Here is a 16,760-nt window from a genome sequence, read left to right on the forward strand (position 1 = left end):
CACCTGGAGACTGCAGTGGCCTTCTTCCCTGAGCAAGGCCAGGGATGAGGTGACTGTGGCTGTAAGTAGCAGCTTCCAAACTTTCTGGACTGTGAATCACAGCAAGAATATCAAAGTTTCATGAATTTACCCTTTCTGCATACAAGACACTCTGATATTTTCTAATCTATTTCTCTTATTATTATTGTATTGATAGTTTGTGTGGGTGACAGTCTGCTAAACTGACTTCATGACCCACTTACAGGTCACGGCCACTGCCTTAAATGCTGAAGTTTTCTTGGACCCTGTCCCACGTGGGCCTCTCCCTCTCCACACATGTCCTGGATTCACCCCACCTCTCTTCTGGCTCCAGTGACCATCTGTCTGTGAGGACTTCGGCCCTGATCCCACTTAAGGGCTCCAGACCCATACATCCAACTGCCCACTGGACAGTTCCACTTGGACATTTCAAAAGCAATCTTAAAACTATGTCCAAGAGTGTATTTTATGATGACTATCACCAAGCCTTGATAAACAGCACCAACTTGGCTATCCAAGCCAGAAAACTGGGCCTCATCTTCCATCTCTTCCCTCCCATAGCCACTTAAACACTGAGTCCTGCTTATTGTAACTTCTAGATTACTCAGGAGTCCTTCCACTCCTCTCTCATCATCACTTGATGGGGCGACAGCCAAAAGCCTGCAGCACTGCTCCACCCCACCACAGTCCATGCTGAAGCCAGGGTGATCTTTCGGAAATGCAGACCTTGTCAAGTGACCTGCCTCGGTAGGAGGTGATGGGGCCCAGCTCTCGCACTGGGGGCTTCTCCAGCCTTGGCTCTGGCCACGTCTCCCCCTGTTCTAGGCAGTGGCTCTTGGGTCTGATACACATTAGAATCACATGGATAGCTTTAAAAAAAAACCAGGCCTAACTTCAGGACAGTTGAATCCAAACCCCATTAGTGACTATACTGGATGGGGAGGCAGAGGGCTCCCCACTTCAGCTCTATGGAAGGTCTTCAGGGACTTCCCTGGCAGTCCAGTGGTTAACACGCTGTTCTTCCAGTGCAGAGGGTGGCGGGCTCAAACCCTGGTCACATGCCATTTTCACGGCCAAAAAAAAATTTTTTTTTAATAAAAGAAAAAAAGAATTACTCTAAGGAGGGTCTTTGGCTCCTAGGATGGACTTTCACTTCCATACTGTCTCACAGCCTCAGCCCCGCCTTACACTTACTCTTTAGGTCCTTCTTTGCTTAAATGTCCTCTTCTCAAGGGTCACCTCCCTTCACCCCCCAGGTGAGGTCCCCTGGCTCTGTCTTTCTATCACAACCTATGGGCTGTCAAATTTCCCAGCCTGGCACCAAGGGCTGCTCAATAAAGACCTACCAATGAGTATAGGAATGGTTAATTCTAGAATCAGATACACTGAAGCTACTGTTGAGGAAAGCTAGGAGGGAAAAAACAACCCTCAAACACCACTGATGTACTAGGCATAAACTGACATCTGTAACAGAAGTTCTCCTTGCTTCCGTGGGGTGCGTGGGGTTAGCCAGATGAGGCTACTTGGTGCCTGAAAGTGAAAGTTGCTCCATCATGTCTGACTCTTTGCAACCCCATGGACTCTACGTCCATGGAATTCTCCAGGCCAGAATACTGGAGTGGGTAGCCTTTCCCTTCTCCAGGGAATCTTCAAGACCCAGGGATTGAACCCAGGTCTTCTGCATTGCAGGCAGATTCTTTATGAGCTGAGCCAGCAGGGAAGCCCAAGAATACTGGAGTGGGTAGCTTGTCCCGTCTCCAGGGGAATCTTCCCGACCCAGGAATGAGACCAGGGTCTCCTGCATTGCAAGCAGATTCTTTACCAGCTGAGCTATCAGGGAAGCCCCACAGTTGACAGTGTCTTCCTACAAAAGCTCCCCAGGGGAACATGTCTCATTCTCTGCCTCTTCCCAGTTCACCCAGGAAGACAGACAAGAAATCCGCACCCCCAGGCTCCCGCCAAAACAAGCAAGATAGGGGCTTCCCTGGGGAACCTTCCAATGCAGGAGGCAGCGGTAGGGTGGGGTGAGGGGGATGATGGTTCGATCCCTGGATGGGGAGCTTAAGATCCTACATGCCTCGCGGCCAAAAAACCAGAACATGAAACAGAAGCAATGTTGCAACAAAGTGAATAAACACTTTAAAAATGGTCTACGTCAAAGACTTGAGTTGCCCAAAATGGCCAAAGGAAATCAGAGGAAGATGGATTAGGTCTGGGTCCATGTCCCTGCCTCTCATAGGAGGAGTTAAACAGTTCACAGGGACACTTCAAGCTCCCACTCCCGCAGCAACAACGGCACCGCTATATTTCACACGGCGCTTATTAAGGTACCCATTAAAGTCTTGCTAGTAATTGAAAAAATTATATATGTGTGAGGAGAATGAGTTAACGTTCACAGAAGAACCTTTACTCGTGCACCTCCTGACTCCTTACTTGCAAGGTGTGCCTTAACCTTGCATTTTTGTGGGGTTCTTTACATCTTATACGTGGGCGTAAAGTCACATTTGAGATATAATTCCATTAGCCACACAAGCAACTTCGGAGGCTATTATGTTGCATCAACTTTTTCTGTAAAAAATAAATTGTTCAGGATATTATTCCTGGAACAGAATAAATTCTTGGAATTACCGAGTAACTTATGTGCCGCACCACTGTTCCAAGAACACATTACTTATTTTATCATGACAAAGTCAAGTTATTAATCTTCTGGCTTCCATTTCAACAATGAGAAATTCTGCGAGATGCACAGCAGACACCTGCATTCCATCTCAGTTCAACTTTATATCGTCCATAAACATCTCTGTTTTGGACACCTCATCCAAACAAATGCTCAAGGAATACTCGATGTAGCATTCGATTTTATGAAACTATAAAAGCTCCTTGCTGTTAATTACAGAGACAAATGTCCCATCACACATTCGGTTACCAGATAGCATAATTAGTTTTCTCCATTAACCTTTCAGATGTAAAATTTGATTTCCAAGTTAAAAAAAAAAAAAAACCCATTGTAAACCCTTGGAATTCAGAGAACACACTATATATTTGTACATGCTGGGGGGAAAAACTGCAGTACTAAGAAAACAATTTTATGGATTCTTATTTACCAGGATACTGTCTGGAATCTTGAAAGAAAACCTGTCTAAACTTCTTCATGGTTTTAAAATTTACGCTCAGATATGCATGCAGTAAGCCGTCCATTGTGTGGAAAGGAGGTGCAGTAACCTGACCATGAATGGAATGTGCCCTTTGCTCTCTCCCTTCTCGGAATGGTGATGCAGCTGAATTGGTCCATCACAGCCTCTGTCTTTGTTGTCCCCTTTCACACAGGGCATCTGAGAGAGAATGGTGAAGGAAGGATTATCCAGGCTTTTTCCCCATTCAAAGCTAAAGGACCTGGACTTCCCTGATGGTCCAGTGGTTGAGAATTGGCCTGCCAATGCAGGGGACACAGGTTCAATCCCTGTGTCCAGGAAGATTCCACATGCTACAGGGCACCTAAGCCCATGCGCTGCAACTACTGAAGCCCATGCTCAGAGAGTCTGGGCTCCACAACAAGAGAAGCCACCGCAATAAGACCACACACCACAAGAAGAGAGTAGCCCCTGCTTGCCACAACTAGAGAAAACCCGTGTACAGGAACCTAATCCCAGCACGGCCAAGAACCCCACAACTCTGGCATGCTAAGGACCACGTGCTGGAGGCCGATCGTCACAGTGACTGAGTGGGAAGCTCTCGACCTGCATGTGTATTTATGATGCCAACATTCAGAGGGTGCGATCCTAACCTCCTTCAATGTGTAAGACAGTCCTGTCCAAGAAAACCTGCTCGGCTTAACAAACCGTCCCACTCGGATCAGCTGATAACTGGAGGCAAAGTACATTTCAACAGGTTTTAACATGGTACTCATTTATCCAAAATTAGCAACCCAGAGTCTACTTGTCGCCAGGTATTGTGCCCTGGGAACAGGAAGCTCAAAGTCTTGCCCTGCAGGAATTCAAGCTCAGACTCGAGGGTCAACAGAGATCTCACAGACAAGGCAGTTAAGTAGAGGTGATGGCAGGCAGGGACCAGCACTACAGTACTGCAAAATTTCAGGGATACCTTCACACGGTGGGGTCTAAGTCTCCAAGACCCTGGGGGCAGGTGCAGGAACACACACAAGGGCATCCTAGTCTTGAGTTCAACTTTAAAAGGGGGCCAGCTATTAACTTAATAGGAAAGAAAAAAACATGTAATGAAAAGTAACCGTGGACTTCCCTGGTAGTACAGTGGGTAAGAATCCACCTGCCAATGCACGGAACACAGGTTCGATCCCCTGTCCAGGAATATTCCACATGTCTCCGAGCAGCTAAGCCTGTGCATAGCAACTATTGAGTCAGCACTCTAGTGCCTGTGAACCACAACACCTGAGCCCTCGTGCCTGGAGCTCCGCAACAAGGGAAGCCCATGCACCAACCCCACAAAGAGGAGCCCCAGCTCTCTGCAACTAGAGAAGGCACGAGCACAGCAGTGAAGACCCAGCACAATCAAAAATTTTAAAACAAATGAAATTAATTACTTTAAAAATTATTTTCAAAAACAAAGAAAAGTAACTGTTCCGTTGGGTATTTTACTCCTGACAATGTGAGGTCCAGATAACTCCTGAGATGGAGATGTATATTTTCACCTTGTGAAGCCAAGATGGGAGCTTGGAGGTAAAAGAGGTGAATGATAAAGCTTCAGAGTAGCTGATCTCACTATTTTTAATTTGAAGTGGAACTCCTTGCTCATTCATTGAGCATCCTTGGATGTTTGTAATGTGCCCAGCATGGTGCTGGGAAGTGGGGACACAGGAAGAGAGAGAGAGAGAATTAAACTGGCAGTGCCTTCACTTTGGTAGAAATGGTGTGGAAGGAGATGGGAGGGGAAAATCAAAGAAGACTGCCTGGAAGAAGCAACGTCAACTTGTGTCTTCAGGGATAAGAGACAGCCAAGCACGGAAGAGGGAGCATGGTTCAGGTACAGGATTGCAAGCAGAGGAGGTGGTCAGTGCAGGCAGTAAAGAGGGGGAAGCGAGGTGGCTGCAGGAGTGGAAAGTGGTTTGGAGTGGCTGGAGCATAGGAAATGGGAAGAGCAGTGTCAGGAATCAGCCTGAGGCAGGAAGGTGACAGATCCTGTGGGATCTTAATGTGTCTTCTGAGTCCTGATCTTAGAGCCAGAGACAATAGGAGGTTCAGCTGGGGGCCGGGGAGAGTGCGATCCTCCAAGGGCCCTCCAGGCGCCCCTGTATCAATTACCACGTGTCCCTGCAAGTGTCCTGCTACTGCATAACCTTCCTTCGCAGGTAGCATTCTCTCCAATACTGTTAAGAATAACAGATGTGCTGCGTAAATGTCCTAGGTCTATTTTTAACTTTGAGATGCGAAACACACTGTTCCCCGGTCTTTTTTCCCCTTATGAATGACCATACTCTTTTCCTCCAAAAGGAAAAAAATCCATATTCCTATGGGATCAGGGAGGCTAAACTGTTAAGACACCTCCTTAGAGTCTGTCCCTTGTGAAGATTTGTTTTAGTGATGTGGTGGTGATCGGTAGGGGAAAAACCAACTCTTACAACCCCACCCCAAGTTTCACTCACAGTGTGGTTGCTGAACCACCCCGAGCTTTCAGGAGAAACAGAAAGAGGTGTGTGTAGATGCAAGCATCGGGGGTGGGGACAGGGGATCCAAACGGGACAGTTCCAGGGTCTGTTGCCATCTGATGCATGGATTTTCTTAAATGCAGGTAGGAAAACCTGCTGCAAGTGGAGCCCAAGAACCAGTTGGTTCTAAACATGGTCTTACGAACAGGGCAGGACCATCTTCAGCTCCTTTGTAAAGTTCTGCCAAGATCGCGGTGAATTACAGAGCCAGCAAAACATATGTTATTTTTCAATTTGGGTTTTCAACATGTGTTGCTTTCGTATGTGAGTGCCTCTCCTTTTTTTGTCTTTACTAGATTTGAAAAATAAAAAATTAGGTTTCAAGTTGTCTCTCACCCATCAACATCAGAAACCCCCAATTTCTATGTTAGTTTAATATACGACCAAAGCTTCTTTGGTTAAATGAGACATGTCTTTGGCTCACTGCTGCTGCGGCTGCTAAGTCGCTTCTGTCGTGTCCAACTCTAAGCGACCCCATAGACGGCAGCCTACCAGGCTCCTCCGTCCATGGGGTTTTCCAGGCAACAGTACTGGAGTGGGTTCACTAACCATCTCTAAAATCTCAGGATGGTGCTGTATTTTAAAGCACATCTTCAGAGTCCTACAGAACTGTATCCGTGTCCAGTATACTTATGCATGGAGATAACATGGATTTGAGTACCCATCATGTGGGGTACCTATTGTATTCAAACAAATCACTGTGCTAAGTGGTCTAAAGCAGTGGTCCCCAACCTTCTTGGCACCAGGGACCTTTTTCATGGAAGATGACTTTTCCATGGACCGGGGGCAGGGCATGGCTTTGGGATGATTCAAGGGTATTAAGTTTACTATGCACTTTATTTGTAATCTAATGCCACCGCTGATCCAACAGGAGGTGCCAATGCATGGCCCAGAGGTTGGGGACCCCTGCTCTAAAGGATTCAAAAAAGAGTTCAGGTCCCACTTTTTCTGGGATCCTCCAATGTACAGGAGGAGAGGTGGGTTAAAAACAACCATAGTTCAACATGGAATGTGTTCAGGGTGACATGAAGCACAGTAAAGGCACGTACAAAACAAGCAACAATTATAGGCAGTCTGCGGTAAATGCTACAGGACAGCGGTATTTCTATTTAGTGCTGAAGTGCCCCAAAGAAAAGATAACCTCTAATTCAGAGAAAAAGGGGACAAAACCAAATGCAGTGTTTTCTAGTTTGAAAATGTGTTTCACCGCAAAGGATGTGTTGAGTGCTGTGGGAGCACTGGATGAGGGAGTTAGGATCTCTATTAGCATTTCATTATAGAAGATAAAACTCTCACGAGTCTGTCCGAGGTGTGCTGAACTGTTAACATGAGATTCAAACCAAGGCTTCACCGACCACAGTAGGCACTAAACAAACCTGAGTCTCTTTCTTCCCAAATGGGTCCCAGGCTTCCCCTCGACCAAGCTATCGGCCACGCTGTTCCTTCTACCTGCACTGGGGCCCCCTTTCTCACCTGAAATCCTACTTTCCTAGGGGTTGGGGGGGGGCAGTGGGGCCCAGGGAGATGAGTTACATCCAAGTTGAAGATGGAGATGGAGATTAGGGGCAGACTGGCTACTCAACACTAAGTTAAGGGGTTTCAACTTGACCCTAGAATCCTTGAGAAGACAGTTCAGTCTCTGAGCATGGGGTAACATGATGAATTACATTTTAAGATCAGCTTTTGTGAGCAGAAGGTCCGGGTGGGGGAGTGTGGGTGGGGAGGCAGCTCTGGCACAGAGAAAAGAGGACAGAATGAGGTGTCAAAGGATCCGATTTTAAAGCCTGGTCAGCTACTAATTCGTGTGACTTTGGGCAAGTCGCTGTCATCTCTGAGGTCAGCTTCCCATTTGTATTCATCTAAGGGACATAACACCTACCTTCTGGAGGGGTTGTAGTATTAACTCAGTGATTAGTGGAAGTATGAGACAGCCTAGCAGCAAAAGCTCTCAAACTTCAGGCAATAAAGTGAGTCCTCTCCAAGGACGACTAAGCCTGCACCCACAGCCACATAAGCGCAGGTACTTATGAGCACTTATGTTTAAAGAAGCCACCAGTCCTTAAGGCTCCTCAAGAGGCTCTCAGATTGGACTTTGCTTGTTCTCATTTTTGAAACCATTTCTGGACCCACAGTAGAACCAGACATAGCATCAGTGCTGTAGGAATTCTCCAAAACCATCTGAACCAGAGGCTTTCCCACGATGCTGAGGGTACCCTGACCGTTCTGCAGAGGCCAGCAGAGGAGATGGGACATGGGACCTCAGGACCTCCTCCACCTGCTCCTGGCTGCTCTGCTCCCCTCCAAACTTTGTATCCCTGGGAGCTCATTTCAACAAGCTTCCCACGTGGGTAAGAGGGTTTTGGAGACAACAGACCCTGGTTTGGATCCTGGTTCTGTCACTGAGTTACTCCGTGAAAACCTCAAATTTCTCAAAGTGGGAATAATAATACTTTTGGGGGACAATTAATGGGATAACATGCAAAGTTCTCCACATGGGGACTGCCGTGGTGGTCCAGTGGTTAGGACTCAGGACTTTCACTGTTGTGGCCCTGGGTTCAATTCCTGGTTGGGGAACTAAGATTCCCACAAGCCTCAAGGTGTGACTCCCTCCACCTCCCCCACAAAAAACTCCCAAAACAAAGTTCTTAGCATGGTACCTGGCACCCAGATAACTTGGTGAATGACACTACTCTGGTTGGCTGGATTCCTAACTTTAGGAGACACTTCGAGATTCGGGGGACCCTGGCTGGCTGTCATCAAGAAAGCCATTGAAAGATTCAAAACATCAGAGATCTCGACCCTGCTTGCTCAGCTTGGCTACTGCACCTTGAGCTTCGTCTTCTAAAAGCTGTTTCACAGAATCAACATTAGAGAGAACAGCCAGCACAGCACATAACCGGATCTGACTAAACAAATGAATGGGACCAGACACCTGAAAAGACATGTTTCACATCTACTATTACACTAAACCTAGGACAAAATCTAGATATAAAAGGATTTTCCAAAATGTTTGCTACTGTTATGGATAATAAATTCGTTCTTGCATTAAAATACTTCCTAAAAGTGCCCTGATGCTGGCTGAGGTCTCTCCAATGATCCCTGGATTTGCCCGGCTCAACCAGGCAGAGGGAAAGACCTTGGGACAGGAGTCCTGGGTTTAGTCCAGGATCTGCTACTTATGAGCAAGTCACTTAACTCTGAGCTTCAGTTTCTTCCTCTGGGCAATGGGAATAATGACATCCACCCAGGCTACACACAGGTCCGTTGTAAAAGTCATGAGATGGAACTTCCCTGGTGGTTCAGTGGTTAAGAATTCACCTGCCAGTGCAGGGGACATGGGTTCGATCCCTGGTCCAAGAAGATCCCACATGCCATGGGGCAACTAAGCCCACAAGCCACAACTATTGAGCCAGCACTGTAGAGCCTATGCTCTATATCAAGAGAAGCACCACAATGAGAACCCCATGCACCACAACTACAGAGTAATCCCCGCCTGCCAAAACTAGAGAAAGCCCACACCCACGGCAGCCCCCTCCCCCCCCAAAAAATCAGGGGATGTGACCTCCCTGATGGTCCAGTGGTTAATTAACACTCTGCTCCCAATGCAGGGGGGCTGGGTTTGATCCCTAGTCAGGAACTAAGATCCCACATGCTGAAACTAAGAGTTTGCATGCCTCAACTAAAGATCTGCATGTTGCAACAAAGATCGAAGATCTCAGGTGCCACAACTAAGACCTAGTGCAGCCAAAAACAAAAAAAAATCATGACAGCTGGGCCAGTACTGTGCAAACTCCAGAGCGCAACCCTCACTTAAAGTCTGATTATAGTGATACTGAGCTCTCTTCTAAGGCTCCCATCACCTCTCCCACCTGGAATCTTCTCCAGCTCCCCTGCCTATTCAAACCCTCCCTGAGGTCACAGTGTCACCTTTCCAGCATTCTCCACCCCACCCAGCATTCTCCATCCCACCTGCAATGTGATCCTTTCCTTCTAGCTCAGCTTTTGCCCTAAAGGCTCACGTCTGTCATTTAACACACACACATGCTGTGCTGTGGGGTGTTCCCAGCTCACACAGTCTGGTGAGCTCCCAGCGATGGCATCTGCCCCTTGGGAGACCTGTGGCAGCCTCCTTGACACCTCTAGTGAAAATTGCTCAGTTGTGTCCGACTCTTTGCGATCCCATGGACTATAGAGTCCATGGAATTCTCCAGGCCAGAATACTGGAGTGGGTAGACTTTCCCTTCTCCAGGGGATCTTCCCAACCTAAGAACTGAACTCAGGTCTCCCGCATTGCAGGCAGATTCTTTACCAGCTGAGCCACAAGGGAAGCCCAACACCTCTAGTCTTGTCTACAAAACACAGATAGTGAGGACTCTTAGAGATTTGCTCGGAGGGGTAAATGAGACCCTTCTTGTCAAGGACTCGACTCAACGCTGGGCACACAGGAAGTGCTCAGACTACGGCAGTTGTTCGGATGACTGAATTTTGCTCCTTCACTGTGTCCTGAATTTGTTCAACTGGATTTTTTATATTTTTGGCTGCACCAGTTCTTAGTTGCAGCATATGAGGTCTTCACTGAGGCATGTGGGATGTAGTTCTCTGACCTGGGATCAAACCCAGGCCTCCTGCATTGGAAACACAGTCTTAACCACTGGACCACCAGGGGAAGTCCCTGTTCCACTGGATTTTAATCATTGAGAGCAGGATCCCTGTCCTATCCACTTCTTTGGTTGCCCCCAGTACCACTCCCATTTCAAAAAAGTGCTGAGTTTTTCATATATTCTCAAAAAAAAGAGAAAAATCTGTTACATTGATCAAAAGGAATTAAATTTTCTTCAAAACAGTACTCAGATCTTCATAATGGCCCATCACGGCCAGCCAGAGAAGGTGCATGTCCACAGGGTAATCTCTCCTGACCCTGTCAGCAAGTTAAACACGTGGGAGGGACGCACAAAAAGCTCACAGTCAAGTTGTTCACACCACTGAGCCATCCTACCCTGCTGAATATGCTGCCTTAGTCAACAGCCTAAAAATATCCCAGGGAAACTGATTTGAGGTGGGAACCTCTGCCAAATTCTGGCGCGCTCTCCTTCCCTGAGGCATGAACTGTAATCTTACAGGTGCAGATAGTATCAGGTATGACACATGGACATTTGAACACAGAAAGTCCCATGCAGCATGCCAGAGGCCCTGTTTAAGGAATGTGTCACAGGTCAAACAGCTTCTGCTGTTTTGCTAACAATCTCCCTTGGGTGTCACAACCTCATGCAGAATTCTACACCACGATGAGTAATATCACGGGTGGACTCAAACCATTTACAAAGCAAACGTGACTGACATTTGCATAAAAGAACTATAACCTAAAAAAGTCCACTTTACGACACCATCAACAACAGAACTGTGTTTCATACGTTATCAGTAACTATTCTCAATTACTCTAGAAATCAGGTTTGCATAATCGTTTGCTCTTCTGGTTTTGTTTTTTTCCAAATTGACCTGAAGATCACAAAATAGAAATGTTCTATGGAAGCCATATCCCACTTTCCCCAGAATGAGCAAAAGACTGAGAATAACCCAGGCACTTTCATCCTGTTCCATCTTTTGTCTCTTAATGTCTAAGGCCTCTGTGACCAACAGCGACTTAGAAACTTACCGCAAGCCTGGCCTTACACTGATGTTTTCTTACCTTCCTGGGCTCAAGCTAGGAAAGATGAAGCCAGGCCTGCCCCTTGGAGAGTTTGCCTCTTACCAAGTCCCGAGCACTGGTGCCTGCTTGCTCTACACCCTTCACTCGCTCGTACCCGGAGTCCACCCGCTGTATCGCATCCTCACCCTTCTCCGAGCACCCAGCAGACAGGGGGAACAGCCTGCTGTGTCGGAGATGAACTAAACCAAGGAAATGATGTTCCTTTTTTATGATAAATGTACCTCTTTCTACTAATCGGCAAGTTCTTCCTTTCAAATGGCTAGATTGAGTGGTGCTTTGATATAGAATTCCGACTGATCAAGTTAAGGGAACTGAAAATACAGGGTTCTGAATAAGTGGAAGGAACTGAACAGAGTGCAGTCCAGGAATATTCTCCTCCTGGGTCACAGCACCTCTCTTGACTGTGAACCTTTTGGGTTCTAGACCCTCAGAACAGAAAACAGGTGCTGAGAGCAGTGCTGGCCCCAGCCACAGTCTCTGCCTGGATGGAAAGATCCACACACCTTCGGCGCTTGCTGGTGGAAGAAATGTCATCATTCCCCTCCTGTTTTACCTCTGTTCCAGTGGTCCCCTACCTTTTTGGCACCAGGGACTGGTTTCATGGAAGATAATTTTTCCAGGGACTGGGGCAGGGAGATGGTTTCAGGATGATTCAAACGCATTCCATTTGTTGGGTACTTTATTTCTATTATTATTACATCAGCTCTACCTCAAATCATCAGGCATTTCAGATCCCAGAAGTTGGGGGCCCCTGCTCTATTTAGTACCCATTTGACTTCTCAGTCCTTTGCCACCCACCCTTTCTCTTCCTTCAAGCAAGATCAAGAGAACCCTCAACTACTTGGCTTCCTTGTTGTTTTAACTAGCAGTACCCTGAATCTGAGCACCCATCTTGCTTCCAAAAGACCTACTATGTGTAAAATAGATAGCTAGTGGGAAGCTACTGTACAGCACAGTGAGCTCAGATTAGTGCTCTGTAATTACCTAGATGGGTGGGATGGAGGAGGAGGTCCAAGAGGGAGGGAATATATGTATACATTATAGCTGATTTACGTAGTTGCACTTCCCTGGTGGCTCAGATGGTAAAGAATCTGCCTGCTATGCAAGAGACCCAGGTTCGATCCCTGTGTTGGGAAGATCCCCTGGAGTAGGGAATGGCAACCCACTCTAGTACTTTTGCCTGGAGAATCCTGTGGACAGAGAAGCCTGGCGGGCTACAGCCCCTGGGGTCACAAACAGTCAGATACAACTGAGCTAACACTCACTTTTTCACTTTTCACACTAGAAATTAATAAAATACTGTAAAGCAATTATCTTCCAATTAAAAAAAATTCTTTTTAATGACCTATCAACTCTCCCCAGAGACATGGCCATTCTGGCCCTTGCTTTCAGTGGCTCTTGCCAGGATTGTCTCTCACTTCTGCTTCCTCATGGGGCACCCAGCTCTCAGAACAGCCACTCAGGCTCTAGGAGGTGCTGGGAAAGGGTACCGTGGAGGCCCAGTGCCATGATTTGTCCTCCACTCCAACCTCACAGGTACTTCATTCTTAGTGGCAAAATCCTAATTTGTTTCATTTTTGGTTCCTCTGTCCATGGGAATTTTCAGGTAAAAATACTGGAGTGGGTTGCCATTTCTTTCTCCAGGGGATCTTCCCAACCCAGGGATCAAACCTGTGCCTCTTCTGTCTCCTGCACTGAAGATGGACTCTTTACCCGCTGAGCTATCGGGGAAGCCTTTTCGGCTTATGGTCTACAAGTAACAAACTGCATGGGCAAGGCCCCTTGGGTACAGTTTCTGTACTAAAAACCGCACGTGGACAGAGCGGCAGCATTTTAGAGAACCTACTCATCCATCACGCAGTTCCTCTTGTCGGAGGGCCTCCAAGGTGCTGCTTTGCTCCACTTGGCCCTGGGGTGGCTCAGGAAGGAGGGTGGTGAGAGCACTGGCCTCCCTTCTCTGACATGGTGCGAAGTGAGCACAGAGCTGGGAGGACGAACAAGGAGCGGCTCCGTGATCACCAGTCCTACCTAGAGGTGGTTCAGCGGACCATCACACTTTCCTTTTCCTTCTGCTTTTTGGCTGGAGAGTTAATTTAATTTTGTCATGGCAGGATTAGCAATCAGGCCACAACGGTGAAGGGACATTATCATCAGACAGCATATTAATTCTCTACCCCACCCAAGGAGGAGGCAAAAACCAAACAAATAGCAGCTTTCTGGAAATTGAATTTCTGTTATCCAGATGTCAAAGATGTAATACCCCAATTACACAAACTATTGCCAATGAAGCATGCCAGCAAATATGCGATGTAAATGGGGTGAACACAGAGCCACAAAACTGCACGGTCAGCTTCTGGCTCCGGGAGTGAGTGATAATTAGCACTGTGTGTAGACACTAATAAACATTTATGTCTGAAATTACAACTTTTAGCCATGTTAATAAGGGATCTATTGGCAATCTGTAAAATAAAAGGTCTTGAAAAGAATGTCATACATTAAGCGGTGGCAGACATTTCCCATTCTGGCACAATCTTTTTTTTTCCCCCCTTCCCCCTAATTGCAAATGGCCACACTGTTTTGCTGAGAAATTAATTGACATAAGAACCTACCTAAAAAAATGGGTTGTGTCTCTTTGGCCTCCCCATTAACATCGCTGCTGAAGTCTGAGATCTTATAGACCTCATGGTGATAATCTGGGGTGAGAAAACAGCCAAAAATTAGAATTCTAATGACCTGCAAGATATGAATAAGCAAGAAAGGCGAGAATCTCATTACATACATTATGTGTAAGCTACACTTTTTAATTTTTTGAAGTTCATCACAGAATTTGCAGTCACTGGTAATCTCTACTGCTCTGCTTACTCTGGAGAAGTACACAAACTTGAAATTATTATTTTGACTTTAGAAAACAGCTCTGCTTGATCACACAGTTTTCACAGGAAATTTGGTCCACAGATGCCAATTACATACCACGCTTCTTTTCTTCCAAATGACAAGTATTTTTATAAGGAAAAGAAAAAACCTTGCCCAATCATAGACCAGGAGAAGATTCCAAATTTATCTCCACAAGCCATTTGCATGAGTAGATGATAGTACGCTTCAGAGTTACCTGGTACTCTTAGTTTATCCAGAGAAATCCTAGCCTTTGAGCAGCTTGCAGGCAAGCACACATGAAAAATACTGATTTGTTACTTCAAATATAGTATAATTTGGAATAAGAAAGCAAGTCTTGCATTCGGCTACCGCACTTCAACATACTATCGTTTAAGTTCTAAAAATGCACCTGCAGAGCAGAGAGAAAAATCAGACCCGTAATTTTTTTTTTTAAAAAAGGAAAAAGACAGACTTGCTATGTCAGTCAGACTTTAAAATACAGTATTTTACAAGCTTCTCTAAAGAGGCTACTGCACTTTGGCAACTGTTTCCAAAAAGTAGGATTGCTTAAGTAAGAAACTAGACAATCCTTCTTAACAGTGATTCCCTTTTGGGGGCCTTAGCCCTCCCAGAACAAGGTCTACAAAACTTATCTCACTTTTAAGATAAAGTAGTAAGTTCCATGAGTTTGAGCAAACTCCAGGAGATAGGGAAGGACAGGGAAGCCTGGCATGCTGCAGTCCATGGGGTCGCAGAGTAGGACGCAACTCAGCAACTGAACAACAAAGTAAGTTCCCTGAGGTCATAAATAAGAAAGCCACCTAGATTCCAGAATGAATCAGACAGACCAACAGGCCAGTCACAAATGGAGGTACTTTTAAAGTACAAATGACTGAGTAATCAACACTGCTGGGGGAAAAAAAAAAAACTGTACAGAGTAAAAAAGCAAAGCCAAATATTTTGAATATGTACAGCTACGCCAGACTTTTTTCATCAAACAGTATCCAAACTAAATCAGAGTTAACAGATAGGAGTAGATCTTCAAAATGTCTATAATCAAAATCAGTTTCAGACTAACTGAAAGCAGGCTTTATTGAATCTACACCATAGTTAGCGTAGCTGGAAATTGCAATCGCCCTCTAATTTTCATCAGCTTACATGTGACTTCTCCAGGTTGTTAAAACAATCGCCTGGCTCTCTAGTCTGATGCCAATGCTAGATACTACAACAGAGGAACAAAGTGGACAGGTTCTCTGGTTTGGTTTTGACTTCAAGCTGATTTAAAGACGACACTTAAACAGGATTATTCTGAACTCAATATTGCGACTTGTGACATGACAGGGAGAAAAAGTCACCTGCCTCTAATTTAAGGTGACACGATGCATTTTGATAGACATAATTTTTTGTCTGCCCTTACATTCTTATCGTTTTTTGAAAAGTCAAATCAGGAAAAATAAAGACTCTTTAACAAGTCACTGAACACATGCAGGACTATTCAACTTTCCTCTCCCCTAATAAAATAAACCGAAGTCCAGAGACCGCGGTGTACACCTGTTAAATCGTCAGGGACCGGCTGGATTTTTTTTTTTTTCTTTTTAATGATACTTATCTGACTGTTACGTGATCTATTCGAAAACATCTTTCCTGCCCAAATGACATATCCGGGAAAGATGCTGCATGTCAACAATTCTTCTCTGGGCTTGGACACCTAATGAGCTTCTTTCTCGGTCTTAGAACAGCCACCACCACCTTTTCTCCTTCTTTTTGTAGGAGGGGTCGGAAAAAGCAAACCAACCCCAAACCACCACGACCATTGGTCCGGGTGGGTGTCCGCACGGCCTCATGGAGACGCGTCCTCCCCCACCCGGCCGCCAAGCCACAGGAGAGGAATACCAAAGAAGGCTCCCCGCTCCCCAAGTGTCATTGTTTGCTAATTTCCTGATGTGCCCTCCGACTTGTTTACGCGGAATCACATCCTGCCTCCCCCCTCACCCCCAGCCGCACAACTTTCCTCGCCGCCCGGCGTGTGTGCGGCCGAAGCCCGACTCGGGGAGGGGAGCCGGGGGGGTTGGGGGGGTGTACCAGGAGCCCCGGCCCTCGGAGTTGGCCGCACCGCGGGCCGGGGGCTGTTTACGCGGCGGCCAAGTCCTCCCTCGGCCGCCCGCACGCCCCCCGCCCGGCCCGGCCCGGCCCCGCTTACCTCGGTTCACCAGTTTGAAGCTCTGGGATTTCCTGCTCCGCTTCCTCTCCGAGAACTCCATGGTGCGGCGGGCGGGCAGGGCAGGGGCTGCGGCCGGGGGCGGCCGGGCGGAGGGACAGAGAGAGCGGCGGCCGAGGCGGCGGCGGCGGCGCTGGCTCTTGTCACCCGGCAGCGGGAGCGCGGGGACCAAGGTCCGTCTCTTGGATCCGCAGGGGGGAGGCACAAGCAAGGGAAAAACCACTCGAGCCCGCCCGGGGGCTGCGGCCGGCGGGGCCGGGCGG

At 46.9% G+C, this 16,760-nt stretch overlaps 1 protein-coding gene across 1 annotated transcript in view; it reads right to left on the bottom strand.

The window, feature by feature from the left end:
* BEND7 (BEN domain containing 7) overlaps positions 1 to 16,540 on the bottom strand; it is an 80,849-nt gene extending 64,309 nt beyond the window's left edge. Inside the window, exons 1-2 of the mRNA XM_068987505.1 lie at positions 16,480 to 16,540; positions 14,015 to 14,098 (exon numbers count right to left, since the gene is read on the bottom strand). Of these exons, the coding sequence (XP_068843606.1) occupies positions 14,015 to 14,098; positions 16,480 to 16,540 (145 nt within the window). The remainder of the gene's footprint in view (positions 1 to 14,014; positions 14,099 to 16,479) is intronic.
* Positions 16,541 to 16,760: the final 220 nt, after the last annotated feature.

Source organism: Capricornis sumatraensis, chromosome 15 (assembly GCF_032405125.1).
Source record: "Capricornis sumatraensis isolate serow.1 chromosome 15, serow.2, whole genome shotgun sequence".
Taxonomy (NCBI): domain Eukaryota; kingdom Metazoa; phylum Chordata; class Mammalia; order Artiodactyla; family Bovidae; genus Capricornis; species Capricornis sumatraensis.